Raw genomic sequence first — 14,991 nt, forward strand, 5'->3', positions numbered from 1 at the left:
CACCTTTTACAGATCACTTATGGGGTAGCGTAAAGCTTCTGTGCATCTATTTATAATGCATAGACTACACACAGACACAAGTATTACATCCTTTTGGTGTGTATTCATCATTTCAGGGAATTTGAGAGATCACACAGATTTTCTCACTGTAGGTTGTAGTGCACAATACACATCTTCAGTTTACTTAGAGGTCTAACACTCGCCTGCTGTTCAAGAACATAAACAGGCTCTTAAATCAGAGTCTTATGTGCCATTCTTGCAAAATTTGCTTGAAGTTTTCTTCTGTTTGAATTCTCCTACAACTCTACTTGTCTAAGATCCAGTAATTCCTCCTGGTCTGCACTACAGAAGTCTGCTGCTCTCTAACATGACACACTCATTTTCTGAGACATGCTTCAAAAAGTTCTCAATCAGATCACTTTTTACAGATCCTTGTATTGCTCGCTCCAAGATGACAGGTGCAAGTTTGGGAGATATTTCTTCCAGCCAAACAGAATTATTTGGGCAACACTTCCCCACTTTTCTTTCCCTAAGTCATGCTGAAGAAAGGCAATTTTAAAATTGTTCACCAGTGTGCATTGATCATAAAATTCCTGCTAAAATCCCTAAACACTCCATTGACATCATGGCCCATCTCAAACTGAAGCAACTTCTCTTCTGTGTGTATGATTCATCACAGAAATGTGCAAAGAGTGTCCAAATGCAACCAGTTTTCAAGATGGCGCCACTATGCTTGACATGCCGTCTCTCTCTGATACTGCTGTAGCGAAAATTAACTCAAAGGGGAAATATTAATAATTATTCATAACTCATTATGATTATTAATTATGATTAATTATGAATATGCAAATCCGTTAATCAGATTAACTGGACGTAGCTACATTAAAATTAACATTACAATCAGTTAACCTGTTCGTCCAGTGAACGCTCAGTGTTGATTGTTTATTAATTCTAAGAAATGTCAATTTCCAAGTTATGGAAAAATAATATTTCTTATTGTACTGTACTACTCAGAGCACGTAGTCCGGATCTATCACTTAAGAGGCAATTCATTAGCAGACGGAGTCAGAACCAAACGTGTATTGTGCACAATCTTTATTAACTAACTCACAAACACATAACTAAACTAACAAACACATAACATAACATACATAGAGGGTCACACACACACACACACACACGCAAGTCAGAATGAGTAATGATAGAGTTGAACCGGAAGAGATGCTGTTACTAGAGCTACATGAAATGTCAAAGGCAATCTGGAAAGGAATCATCAGTTTCTTCAGCAATAGCAAGGTAAGTCTTACAAATTAATACTAACTCGCTGTTTAGTGTTAAAATGTACGATACTTGCAAGATGCCCTTAGGCTGAGGAGCATCGGCTCTGCCATCTGAGGAGAGATCTTGGGTGATTCAGTCCGAAGTTATTGCCAGTCTTTTCCATGTTGGATGAGGAGCACATGGCTCGTTTGTAGGCCGAGGCCTACAGGCCTTGCAGGCCTGGCCTAGGCCGGCCGCAAGGAGATCGATTCGGTCGTTCAGAAGCAAGGAGAAAAAGAGAAGGAGTGGCCCTGTTCAATCGTTTTTAACCTCTGGTCAAAGCCAACCTCTTAGGAATGATGGGGGCCAATGAGGTTGTTGTATTTCCGGGTGACACACACCTCCCCTTGGTGGGGCTTTTATGACCGAGCAAGATTAAACTGGTTGAGCTTTGAAGAAGTACTATTAAAGATCCTTATAACACTTATGTGTTGTGCAGGTATGGACATACCACATACACAGACATTTAAATCTGCTCGACACGAATGCATAGACACCAAACATGGCATAATTGAAGTTACCGTGCAGGTCATAACATTTAACAATCATCAAACATGTAAATACAATGAGTACAATACAACAACAGTAATAATGGATACCATTTCCTGAGAAGGATTCATTTATAGCACAGTCTGTCTATACATTAATGCCATAGAGTCTGTGTTCTGTGTGGAAAATGCAGGGAAGATGCAGATTTTCTGTGTCTCTTCTCTGCTCTCCATGCGGCAACCACATTCCTCAGCGCAATAAACTTGTAACTGAAAACTTCCCGGGGAATGGGGACAGTCAAATCCCAGAGTGAGCTTAAAACTATTGGTGAACTAACAAATAATTGTGTCTGATTTGTCTCAGTCATTACACTGCTTTGTTCTTTAATTATTGTCTTAGCTTATTATGGCTCTGATACTCTTATATTATGGATGACCAAACCTGCAAAAACAATAAACAAATAAATACATAAATTATAAGATGAAATATAAGAAAACAAAAATACATAAATAAATGTAAAACAAAATAAAAACAAAACTGTGATTGCAAAGTAAGCAGTATAGTGTAGTGCAGATCAAATCTCTAGCACACTCAGAATGTGGAGAGAAATCAGCACACATTTCACTGAAGTCTATGCAAGAATATTGATCAATGTGTTTGAAACGTGACTGCAAATACAGTTTAAATTCACATTTCCTAATTTTGCATGTATAACGTGACAATTAAAATGCTTAAAATATAACATTTCATGTAAGGCCTGATTTTCCTGCTAAATAAGAACAGAGATCAAGTATCCTGCAATAAAGCAATAAAACTCATTTGGAGAGAAGATCTTAAAGGAATAGCAAAGGACAACGCCTTGCCCTAACCCCACCCTCACACACACACACACAATCACACCTTCTCTTCCCCCTGATTCAAGTCACTGAAACTTCTTCAAGATGTATAATGTAACTTGTATATATATTGTTTTTCCCTTTCATGTTTGGTATCATTTCAAATGTCTCAGTGCGATTGGTAAAATGGTCTCAATTTCACAGCAGTCACTGGTATTATGAAGAAGATTGAAAACTAAGGAGGATTCTGTCCTCTTTTTGGGTGGTGCCTTTTGTGAAAACCCACTCATCTCCCCCAAAACAGGTGTTGGTGTAGTAAAAATTTACAATCCTTTTGTTCTGGTCCTGGTATAAAAGGTAAAGTGCAAAGCAGTCATGGGGGATCTTCTGTAGCCAGAACCCCCATACAGAGATGGGCGAATGTCTGAAGACATTCACACGTCATTGTGTGTATATGCATTTCTTTGAGTAATCGATGTTATGCATTTATTATTTCTGAATTGGCTTCTAATTGTCCAACTATGGAATTGACATGAGACATTTTTATTTGACAAATAAAATGTTATATTTGATTTACTCTGGATTCTTCTGAAATCATTATGACCGGTAGATTATTGGAGTCCATATTTCCACAAATCTGCGTCAGGATCGATTAAAACTAAAGGCTCAATGAAAGGAGCATGTTGCACATCATGGGACCTTTTGATTTTTGTTTATCAACTGGCTTAGCAAGTTGCAGTATCGTGACTAAGAAAACTGTGTTTTTGTATGAACAAGCACGTGGCGGTTTGACTCAAATGCATTAGTAAACTCTGCACCCTCTGACTAAGAACAGAACTGGCGAGATTGTGATCGTGAAAAGCACTAAAACGGCCGAAGTGACTTTTCTAAGTGATATGGGTCCGTAATGAAAGAATAATTGAAAATAAGAGATACCCAGAATAATCAAATATCTAAATTAATACATAACAAATGATTAATTTTTAATTGGAAATACAACCTAAGAGTAAGAATCATTTGAAATTGGAGTCAGAAAAGACATACACGTGTTAACCTTCGCCCAACGCCGTCGGATTCCGTTTTTGGGCCGATGGGGGGTTCCTTACACTGATTAATCATAGTCATCAATTGGAATTATTCAGGATTGAATCAAACTAAAGGTGCTCATGTAAACGCACTGGACACGTACACAGAAGCATCATTCAAACAGCACATGTCGTGCCCCTCAGATTTCTGAGCCATCTGCATTTTTAATGTCACTTCCAAAACAGACACATTTATCAGCCACTACTGTAAAAACACACAACTTTTCACATGAAATTTTGATTTGTAACATTCATGCGTTTATGCCATCAACACTTAACAACTACCCTTTGATATTCCCTGGGATCATTCAAAGTTTGCTGCAACATCTTGTACAACCTCATGTGAAGATTCATCAAATTAAACTCCAGTTGACGCACACATTAGAGATGACGAAGCATTCACAATCATGTCCATCTCTCCTTTCTTTTGACATGATGGTGACAAACCCACATCCCAGAGCCTTACAGGACTCCTACAAAAACAACAGAGTGTCACAGTTCCCTCGTTTCCCGGACTACATTTCCCAAGATCCTCCTGTCTCCACACCTGCACTCACTTCCCTCGTCATCTCCCCATCATCACGGATTACCTGCACCTGTTCCTGATCTGCACTCCCTTTATAATGGACTCACTCCCTTCACTCCTTATCTTTCCTATTGTTAGTTTTATGTGTTGATGTGTGTAACATCTCCTTCGTGTGTTAATAAATACTCTACGTTGTGGATATCCGTTAACATCTCTTCTCTACCACACCAGCACCTGTAACACAAGGCATGACTTCCATTAATATTTTCCCACAAAGACAAACATGCAACTAATACGTATTCATAAAAACATTCTGCTTTTGCCTATCGCACTTTTCACAATTACCCGTCTTTCTGTGCACTTTCAAACATGTGCTGACGCCGATTTCCTCCCTCGATCACTTTGGACACATCATGAAGGTATCCTTCCACCTCTAATTTAGATCTTTGCTGCATTGTCACAATACCTACAACAGGACATTTCTGAAAAAAAAAAAGAAACAATACAACTTGACTAATTATATTACCACTCTGTAGTATATATTTAGATGATTTAGTGTTATTTACAACATAGTGTTCACCAATTTTCCTCATCATTGCAAAATAACAATCTGTCTTAAAGTAACAAACATTTAGCTTTCAGCTACATCTAATTGTGGTTACATCTAAACCACTGGCAACATATTATTCCAAGTCCAGGTTTTTTGGAGTCGACTCCGACTCCTGCTGTAGGAGACGATGGAATCGACTCCACGACTCCATTTGCTTCATAAATAAGGGTCATAAATAAAGCAACATGGCAGTCCTTAAACACTTAATTTATTTTTCCCTGACGCAAAGCCTTAAAGGTCCCGTTTTTCGTGTTTTTTTGAAGCTTTGATTGTGTTTATAGTGTGCAATATAACATGTGTTCATGTTTCGCGTGTAAAAAAACACAGTATTTTTCACATAATTTACTTATCTGTATACCGCTGTTTCCACTGTCATAAAAACGGGCTGATGACTTCCTTGTTCTATGAAGTCCCTCCTTCAGAAATACGTAACGAGTTCTGATTGTGCCAGCGGTTCCTGTGTTGTGATTCGACAGCAGTTTAGCGCATCTTGCCCGGAAAGGTCACGCCTCTTACCATAACGTGGAGATGCACGCGCTCAGTGTTATTGTAAACATGTCTTTAATTTTACCCTATCAATTTGAGCCGGAATCAGACCCGGTGATTGGACTGCGGGATGAAAATAACAGCGTTTCGACGACATGACGACAAACACACTCTACAAACACAACTCTTGTGTATTCCTGTGGGCGGAGGTTAGTCAAAAAACTGTTTTAGTGACGTCATTAAAGAAGGAAGTAGAGGGATGTAGTCCAAACTGGCCGTTCGATGTAGGCGACTTCTGTTAAATAAAATATCTCGCTTGGCATTGAACTTTGAGCTTTAAAATTTTACAGATTTTATTTATACACTAACAACAACATTACACACTAACTAAAGTTTGAAACATGGGATCACGAAGAACGGGACCTTTAAAATCCACTCTTAAAAATGACACAAATTTAGCGTGACTGTCTAAATTAGTCCAATTTAGCAATGACTTGATGAGTACCAATGTTGTTGCCTAGCTAATTGATCATTGTCTTAAAATTGAATTAAGATGAATTAACTGATTAAAGTCATTATTTTTGTTCTTGTCACTTTATAACATTAAGGTTCAACCACTGTAGTCATGTTGATGGTTTTACGAGTTTGGGACAACATGAGGGTGGGTAATTAATGACAGAAATTTCATTTTTGGGTGAACTAACCCTTTAATTCTGACATTTCTTATTTTCCCTCATTCCCACCTATGCAAATTGTAAATAAAATACATTTTTGATATATTCGTAGGCAGGTGAACATTCTAATATTGATAATTCAAACCAAATGAAATGTCACAATAGAAAATAATGCCTTTTTATTTAAAAAGTTGTTATACGGATCAGATCATATCTGTGATATTATTTGTTCTTTGTATAAAAGTGACTATCAACCAAATATACTTTCAATGAAAAAACATGTAATTTAAGCATGAAATTATTTTGCCCACATATGTCCTATTAAGGCCCCATATTATCATCCAACATGGGCAGACCTATATGGAACCCACATAAATTGCCCATGTGCAGCCCATTCCCACATGGAAACCATGTTGCTTAGATATAACCCAACATGAGTTTACCACAATTTACTATCATAGAACACTATACCGGAAGCTCGGAAGCAGCTGAGACTTTAGCAGGCATTGAAGAGCTCCAGCTATATTTAGGGTCCACTGCGGTTGTCAGTTTGTAGGTTATTTACCGATACAACCATCAGAGTGTACATATTTTGTTGTTTTCTTTCAATGTATTTTTGTGAATTAAAACTTACAAGTTACAAGTCATGTGAATGAGTGATTTGACATCGCTTATGTAACAGACGTAGGCTGGTAAGTGCTGTGCATGTAAGCCTCACTCCCCTGATCTCAAGAGATGCTCTACCGACTGACAGGTTGCAGCCTTTAGCCTCTTTGTTAGAGCGTCCGTCTCCCAATGCGGATGGGCCCGGGATCACGTCCCACTTGGAGCGGGCAGGTGTGAACTGGAGGGGCTACACTTACGTTTACGTTTATGTACTGTGGGTGTAATTTTTAGATGTCCCTTAAAGCAGGCGAATATCGAAAGTGAAATTAACTTTACCACGCTTTGCTTCTCGCCTTCTCACGGTGCATTTAGAATTGATACATGGCGGGAAGAGCTTAATAACAGAGAAGAAACAAGGAAGCATCAGTTAGAGAATTGGGAAACAATCCTAAAATGGATGGATATTTTGTGAGGAAAATAAGTATCTAATCTCTGAAAGATCTGAAAATCGCTCCAACAATGTAAGTTACCAGTACTTCCGTGGATTATGCCTCAGCCACGTGTTGATTTAATTGTATAAAGTCAACACTGTAACTCCTTGCATATATTAAACTATGCCTCAAACAATCTAAATAGGAAGCAAGTAAGGATCGCATACAGTATTCCATTTTTGTACATCTGATCTGTAAAGGATATTGAAAACGTCTTCATTGTTTACATGATCAGGTTTATGATGTTTATGATACCAATAATGGATTGATAGAGGTATGTTAGATTATGCAATATCCAAAAGTATAGTGTGAAGTACACTTTGTGCTAATGAGAAATAAGAAGCAGATGTTTCTCTTTGAAAAGTGCTTTATAGCCTATGTGCTAGCACACTTAGAATATGTGCTTTAAGTTATTGGCAGGTTATTTGAAGGCAACATTTTAGATTATTAATAAAAAACAATGTAAACTAAGTCCCTGAAGCATTTAAGTAATTAAATCTTAATACAGTATACATCAACAGTGAGGATGGAATGCACACTCCAAATACCAGCTTCTACCCATTCTGCTATTGTATGAAGATGGTAAACCATGGACGGTAAACCAGGAATACAAGATGGTGACTTGTCTCCGAGTGGCCGGTAAGCTAATGAAGTAAATTTAAAAGAAAATTAAGTAACACTTTATTTTACAGTGTCATTGTTATACATGTTACATGTAGTTACTGTAGTAATAACTATAAATTATGCATAATTGCATGCAATTAACCCTAAAGCAAACCCTCATCCTAATCCTAACCCTATAGTAAGTACATGTAGTTAATTATTATTACTCAGTACTTAAGTTTATTAACACTGTAACACAGACACCTTAAAATAAAGTGTAACCGAAAATTGCTTCTCTCTTAACTACAAGGACACAATTAAGCAAATAAATAAATAAAAACAAAACACTACAGATAACAAAATTTAAATAAAGTCTTATTTTAGACAGAGAGATCAGTTTCTATTTGTTTAGTCTACCGATCATCTTTTGAACCTCATTAGCACAATATATCCACAATATGTAGGAATAAGTAAGAATAAATGTGTGCATTTATTTGTGAGTTCATTCATAGTAAAATATTTAATTGAGTGCCTTTCTGTGAACCAGCTCCAGGTTGGGAAATGAACTTGTAAATGTCTATAAATAATTGTATCATTAATGTGTTTTTGCATATCAAGCAAACGACGAAGATCTGTATCACCAGCACCCAGCAGTATGTCCATGAAGAGTAACTGGTCTAAAGATCATCCTCTGAACATCAAAGATGAAGGATTTTCATCTGAACACGAGTAAGATGTTTCTATCTCAAATAATGTTGTCCATGAAGAGATGTATTATAGGTGTGTGTAATTAGCTAACAGAAAACTGACCTGCTAAAAGAGCTTTGTTCTACACTGGGTTTTTAACACTTAACAGCACTCAATTTGTCATTTCTACTCTATGCAGTTACAATTTAAGATCAGGATCGGTTTCTTCAGTACCCAGCCACCTGTCTATGAAAAGCAACTGCTCTAAAGATCATCTTCTGAACATCAAAGATGAAGGAATTTCATCTGAACACGAGTAAGATGTTTTTATCTCAAATAATGTTGTCCATGAAGATATGTATTATTATAGGCAGGGGTTAAAAGAAATCATATTAAGTGACAAACTAAAATATAACAAGTTGCAATTAACACTAAAATGCTGATCAAAATCATTCTATAGATGCTGGTAATGTGCAAAGCTACATCTGATGACAATAAAATCTTTCTGTAGGCCTGTGCTTTGTGTCAGTATCAAATAAAAGAGTGATATTACCATTAAAGGAGAGAATATAAATACAAAATACAGTGCTTGACATTAAGCTTTATTTTGTGCTAAAATAGTAATTTACTTGTCAGAGTAAAAAGGTAGCTTGCCTGGAAAAAAATAGGATTTTTTTTGTGTGTTGTAACTTGTAAATATAATTTATTCTGAAACAAGCAACATTCTCATCATTGTTTTATCAGCAGTGACATATTTAAATCTGCATATGTATGCTATGTACCCTTTTATTAACCTTTATAAATGGCATTTCCCCCCCAATCTAATTCAATTTATGTTTAATCTTTTATTTCAAATTCTTACATTTGATGAATTAAAATAGTAAGACACTATAGGGCTGTTACCAAATTAAATTATTTACATTGAAAAAGTACAACTACGTTCAATAATGTTATGAGATTATTTAAATATTTTTGAATATACAAATAAGAAATGCTGGTGGGAAATTTATACTTTTAAACATGAAATTAAACTGCCATTAGATGGCGGCAAGTGACCATCTTAATAAGTGAGCCACTGAGTCATTTATTCAAACGATTCATTAAAAAGCCTGAATCAAGATTGAAGCAGTTGTTTATGATTGGGCAATTGAATCTTCACTCAACCGATTCGTTCAAAAGGCTGAATCATTGGAAACGGCTGAGCGTAGCTGCGAGATGCGCTGGTCCTGCCTTGTTTGAAACTATTTTCACTGCTACAATAGAACAAAAAACAGGCAATATTGCACCTAAAAAGTAATTAATTAATATTAACTACTTGTTTATTGAACTGTTGTATGAAATTAGTGTCAATTTCAACCGAGGTGATATTCAGGAATTCAGCACTTTTGGTCATGTGATGCTTAACTTTATCATATGTCTTAAATAGCTAGCTATAAAAAACCCACATATTGAATTTTTATTGCAACATGATAACGGAGTTTATTTGTGTGAGCAGAGCTCATTTGTTTTGAATTCTCCTCAAGAGGTTACATGTGCCTCAACAGCGCAATATCACCGCCAATATACGTTACATATAGGCCTATTATATCCACTATAAATCGCCACTTAATCTAAATGAATCATTCTCGCATTTTGGTTGTTATTGACATTTTAATCAAGCTACTTATCTGGTCAGTCAAGTAAAATTCTCTTTCACATCAAAAAAATCCACTTGTCCCCCAGTCCCGGACAAGCGTATGTTGATCCCTGGTAAGCCCATGTGCTGGGGCTCAGCCTCGGATGGCCCCGGACCAATTTAACCCCTGATTATAGGTGTGTGTAATTAGCTAACAGAAAACTGACCTGATAAAAGAGCTTTGTTCTACACTGGGTTGTTACCACTTAACAGCACTCAATTTGTAATTTCTACTCTATGCAGTTACAATTTAAGACAAGGATCAGTTTCTTCAGTATCCAGCCATGTGTCTATGAAAAGCAATTGGTCTAAAGATCATCCTCTCAACATCAAAGATGAAGGAATTTCATCTGAACACGAGTAAGATGTTTCTATCTCAAATAATGTTGTCCATGAAGAGATGTATTATAGGTGTGTGTGATTAGCTGACAGAAAACTGACCTGCTAAAAGAGTTTTGTTCTACACTGGGTTTTTAACACTTAACAGCACTCAATTTGTCATTTCTACTCTATGCAGTAACAATTTAAGACCAGGATCGGTTTCTTCAGTATCCAGCCACCTGTCTATGAAAAGCAACTCCTCTATAGATCATCTTCTGGACTTCAAAAACGAAGGAGTTTCATCTGAACACGAGTAAGAGGTTTCTGTCACGGTTCACTGAAACTTGAAAGTAAGATCCAAATGCAGCTTTTATTTAGGGATAACCACAGAGTAGTACAGTGCCAGACAAAGGGTCAAAATCCATTAACAGTCCACAAGAAAACAAACAAGGGAAAGTGCTCAGATGTGCAAGTAACATACACAAAACCTCGATGAAGATGAGTGAAAACCTGGTATAAATAGACAGACACTAATAACAAGAGTGATAACAGCCATGTGCAATGAACAATGATGACTGGAACAAAGGATTATGGGAGATAGAGTCCGTGATGTGAGACAATAGTCCGAAGTGGGGTGCCCTCTAGTGGCTAACCAAAGCACTCCAGCAGGTGATCATGACATTACCCCCCCCCTTTAAGGTGCGGATTCCAGACGCTCAACAAGGGGCAAAACAAAACAAAAAATGTCCATGAAGAGATGTGTAGGTGTGTGTAATTAGCTAAAAGAAAACTGACCTGATAAACGAGCTTTGTTCTACACTGGGTTGTTACCACTTAACAGCACTCAATTTGTCATTTCTACTCTATGCAGTTCCAATTTAAGATCAGGATTGGTTTCTTCAGTACCCAGCCACCTGTCTATGAAAAGCAACTGCTCTATAGATCATCTTCTGAACATCAAAGATGAAGGAATTTCATCTGAAGACAAGTAAGATGTTTCTATTTCAAATAATGTTGTCCATGAAGAGATGTATTATAGGTGTGTGTAATTAGCTGACAGAAAACTGACCTGCTAAAAGAGCTTTGTTCTACACTGGGTTGTTACCACTTAACAGCACTCAATTTGTCATTTCTACTCTATGCAGTAACAATTTAAGACCAGGATCGGTTTCTCCAGTACCCAGCCACCTGTCTTTGAAAAGCAACTCCTCTATAGACCACCGTCTGAACTTCAAAGATGGCAAAATTCAACCTAGCAGCAGGTAAAATATGCATCTTAAAACGTATAGTAAGAACAAGCCTATATTAACAGCCAGTATAATATTCATGAGTAGGGCAGTAATGCAATTAAGTATTAAATAAACATAACAATGTATTTGTTGTATCACAAGCTTAACCCAGAACATTTTACTACTGTAAAAATAAACATTAAGTTTATTAAATTTTCATAAGCTTAAACACAAATGTACAGTATTTCATATGGGGTGTCAAAAGTTTGGAAAATTGTTTTTGAAAAAGGTCTCTTATAAGGTTGTGTCCGAGTCCGCAATTGTCAAGTCCTTAATCCATGAAGTCTGTGTCCAAAGGGGGCTGAGTCCTTGACACCCGAATCCGCATATAGTCCGGCCGAGACCTGAAAGGTTTATATGACTTGACATTGCAACTGTAAACTCAACACTAAGCCTGTAACGAATCGTCACTCAGACTGGGATCCATTTGCATGCTTTTATTGAGAAACAGAGTGGTCATACAGGCTAGGTCAAACAGGGGCAAACAGGAACAACAGAGGCAGGCAGAATCGTGGTCAAACAACAGGCAGAGGGTCAGGACAGGCAGATATCACTCACAGTACAGTAACCAAGGCAGAGATCAAGAGCTGGCAGCAACAGGTCGAGAAACGGGGTCAGACGTAATCAGCAACAGGAAATCAAACAGGATACAAACGCTCAGAAATGTTCACCTAGGCAAAACAAGACTTTACAATTCACTAAAGTGTGTGGCAGTCTTTTATAATGGGTGTCAGCTGGGAGTGTAATTAGTCCAAGGCACGGGCTGCTGGGAAATGTAGTGTGAAGTGTGTGTGTCAGTATTCTGGTGATGGCTCCCTCCGATGGTCAGAGGAGGGAACCACGGAGTTCATGTCTGTGACAAAGCCTTTAAATGAATATTTTAACCTTCACAAAACGTGGCAATGAACAGTTGCAGTCATAAGTTTACATACACCTTGCAAAATCTGCAAGGTGATGCTCTTCATGATGCTCAAGAAGGCAGCACAATATGTTAAGAGCCAGGGGTAAACTTTTGAACAAAATGATGATTTTTTTTATATATATATTTTCATTCAGAGAAACATGTAAGTATCTTATTTCAAGACTCAAGACTTATCTGTGAAGGGCAGTACTAAATGAAAAAAAAGTTGGTAAAACTTTAACAACAGTTTATGGTCAAATTCTCACTATTAATCAGTTGCCTATTAGCATACACATTACTAGGATATTGGCTGTTCATAAGTACTTATAAAGCACATATTAAAGGGTTAGTTCACCCCAAAATTCTGTCATTAATTACTCACCCTCATGTTGTTCCACACCTGTAAGATCTTTGTTCATCTTCAGAACACAAATTAATATCTGTTTAATAAAATCTGATGGCTCGGTGAGGCCTGCATTGCCAGCAAATCATTTCCTTTTTCAATGCCCAGAAAGGTACTAAAAACATATTTGAAACGGTTCATGTTCATTTGAAACAGTGGTTCAACCCTAATATTTGAAAGCAACAGCAGGACTCAACAGAGCCCCAGAGCGGCTTTGGGACTCTCTGATCACTGTTTGGTTCATCTTCTACCAGCCTACAAGCAGAAACTGAAATCTGCTAAGCCTGCGGTAATATCTGTAAAGAAATGGTCTAGTGAAACAGAGCGGGCCCTACAAGCCTGTTTCGACTGCACTGATTGGAGTGTTTTTGAGGCTGCAGCCACTGATCTGGATGAGCTCACTGACACCGTGACATCCTACATCAGTTTCTGTGAGGACATGTGTGTTCCCACCAGGACTTATTTAACATATAACAACGACAAACCTTGGTTTACTGCAAAACTCAGACGGCTTCGCCAGGCCAAAGAGGATGCTTACAGGAGCGGGGACAAAGTCCTCTACAACCAGGCCAAGTACACATTGAATAAGGAGATCAGTGTAGCAAAGAGAAGCTATGCTAAGAAGCTATAACACCAGCTTTCAGCTACTGACCCAGCATCAGTGTGGAAGGGCCTGAAAACTAGGGATGAGCGAGTACAGCATTATCTGTATCTGTATCTGTTAACCATATGAATTATCTGTATCTGTATCTGTACTCGGAGTGGGTGGGGCCTAACCCGGAAGTAGGCGGGCTGGTCGTGAAATGGGCGGGGCTTTAACCGGTAGGTTATTTTAAGCATGCAATTGATATGGGTTGATCAGAAATTGTTAGATTTATTGCTGATTAGAAAAATATTTACAGGACAGCATCAGGATTGAGCTTCAGATCAATGGTTTTGATCATGATAGCAAACAAACTATATTACAGAACAAGTTTTGCAACAATGAAAACAAAAACAATGCAGTGCAACAACATAACTTTCTTTTTTAACTTTTAATTTTTTTATGATCAGTGTGATATTTTTTTTTTTTTGGTTCTTTTTTATTTTTTTATTTCCACACCAGGTGTGTGTGTGTGTGAGAGAGTGAGTAAGAGGGAGAGCGAGAGAGAGAGAGAGAGAGCGGGCCTCCTAGTGATGTGAAATAGGAGCGGGAGTTTACACAGGGTGATTATTTTGACTTTATTTTGTATTTGAGCTGCGTGTCTTGGACGCGGCGTCCGTCCAAAATAGGCGAGGTGCCTATCTTTAGCGAAGCGGCGCGTCGAGCCGCTTCTGGGACGCTTCTCAAACGTGCCGCGGCGCGGCTGGTGTAAACACAAGCATTGACTAGAGTGGCCGTGTATCAGCTCCGGTAGTCGCGTCGCAGCCGTAACGCGCCGCACACGCGTGCAGTGTAAACGAGGCTTCACTGTGAGTGAGCAGAGCGATACACAGCAACAAAATACATCTGTATGTGTGTAGGGGAGTGGTGCTGTGACTAGCCTATCACAGAACGCTGACACAATCAGCTACCCAATGATGATTTTCATTCAATCCGAGCACAGATATTGACTCGTATTACTCGTATAATACTCGTACTCGGCAGAAGTGCTTTATCCGTACCGGATACTCGTTTCAGCCGAGTATCCGGCTCATCTCTACTGAAAACCATCACCAGCTACAAGACCCCATCCCCCAGCACTGTGGAGAACCAACATTTGGCCAACGAGCTGAATGCATTTTACTGCAGGTTTGAAAGACCTGGTCTCACACCCCAAACCCACTCTGACCGGTTCACCACACAGCCATCAACACCCTCACCCCTCTCCCTCACCCCTCCTGCTTCTCAAACTGCACTTCAGATCAGTGAGAGGGATGTATGCAAAGTCTTCAGGAAACAGAAGATAAGGAAAGCCAAAGGCCAGACGGAGTTTCACCAGCCTGTCTCAAAGCCTGTGCTGTCCAGCT

At 38.3% G+C, this 14,991-nt stretch overlaps 1 protein-coding gene across 3 annotated transcripts in view; it reads left to right on the forward strand.

Annotated features, from left to right (window-relative positions):
* The first annotated feature begins 6,815 nt into the window (after nucleotides 1-6,815).
* The window catches only part of LOC137024659 (tripartite motif-containing protein 16-like), a 30,938-nt gene continuing 22,762 nt past the window's right edge, over nucleotides 6,816-14,991 (forward strand). The window contains exons 1-9 of one of the 3 annotated variants that reach the window (XM_067392453.1): nucleotides 6,816-6,863; nucleotides 7,005-7,153; nucleotides 7,632-7,762; nucleotides 8,345-8,455; nucleotides 8,613-8,729; nucleotides 10,332-10,448; nucleotides 10,606-10,722; nucleotides 11,281-11,397; nucleotides 11,555-11,671. In XM_067392453.1, the coding sequence (XP_067248554.1) occupies nucleotides 7,713-7,762; nucleotides 8,345-8,455; nucleotides 8,613-8,729; nucleotides 10,332-10,448; nucleotides 10,606-10,722; nucleotides 11,281-11,397; nucleotides 11,555-11,671 (746 nt within the window). In that variant the 5' untranslated portion in view covers nucleotides 6,816-6,863; nucleotides 7,005-7,153; nucleotides 7,632-7,712. Of the gene's footprint in view, nucleotides 6,864-6,988; nucleotides 7,154-7,631; nucleotides 7,763-8,344; nucleotides 8,456-8,612; nucleotides 8,730-10,331; nucleotides 10,449-10,605; nucleotides 10,723-11,280; nucleotides 11,398-11,554; nucleotides 11,672-14,991 lie in introns of those variants that run through there. The other 2 variants (XM_067392452.1, XM_067392454.1) reach the window with 2 other exon arrangements.

This window comes from Chanodichthys erythropterus, chromosome 8 (genome assembly GCF_024489055.1).
Source record: "Chanodichthys erythropterus isolate Z2021 chromosome 8, ASM2448905v1, whole genome shotgun sequence".
NCBI classification, from domain to species: Eukaryota; Metazoa; Chordata; class Actinopteri; order Cypriniformes; family Xenocyprididae; genus Chanodichthys; species Chanodichthys erythropterus.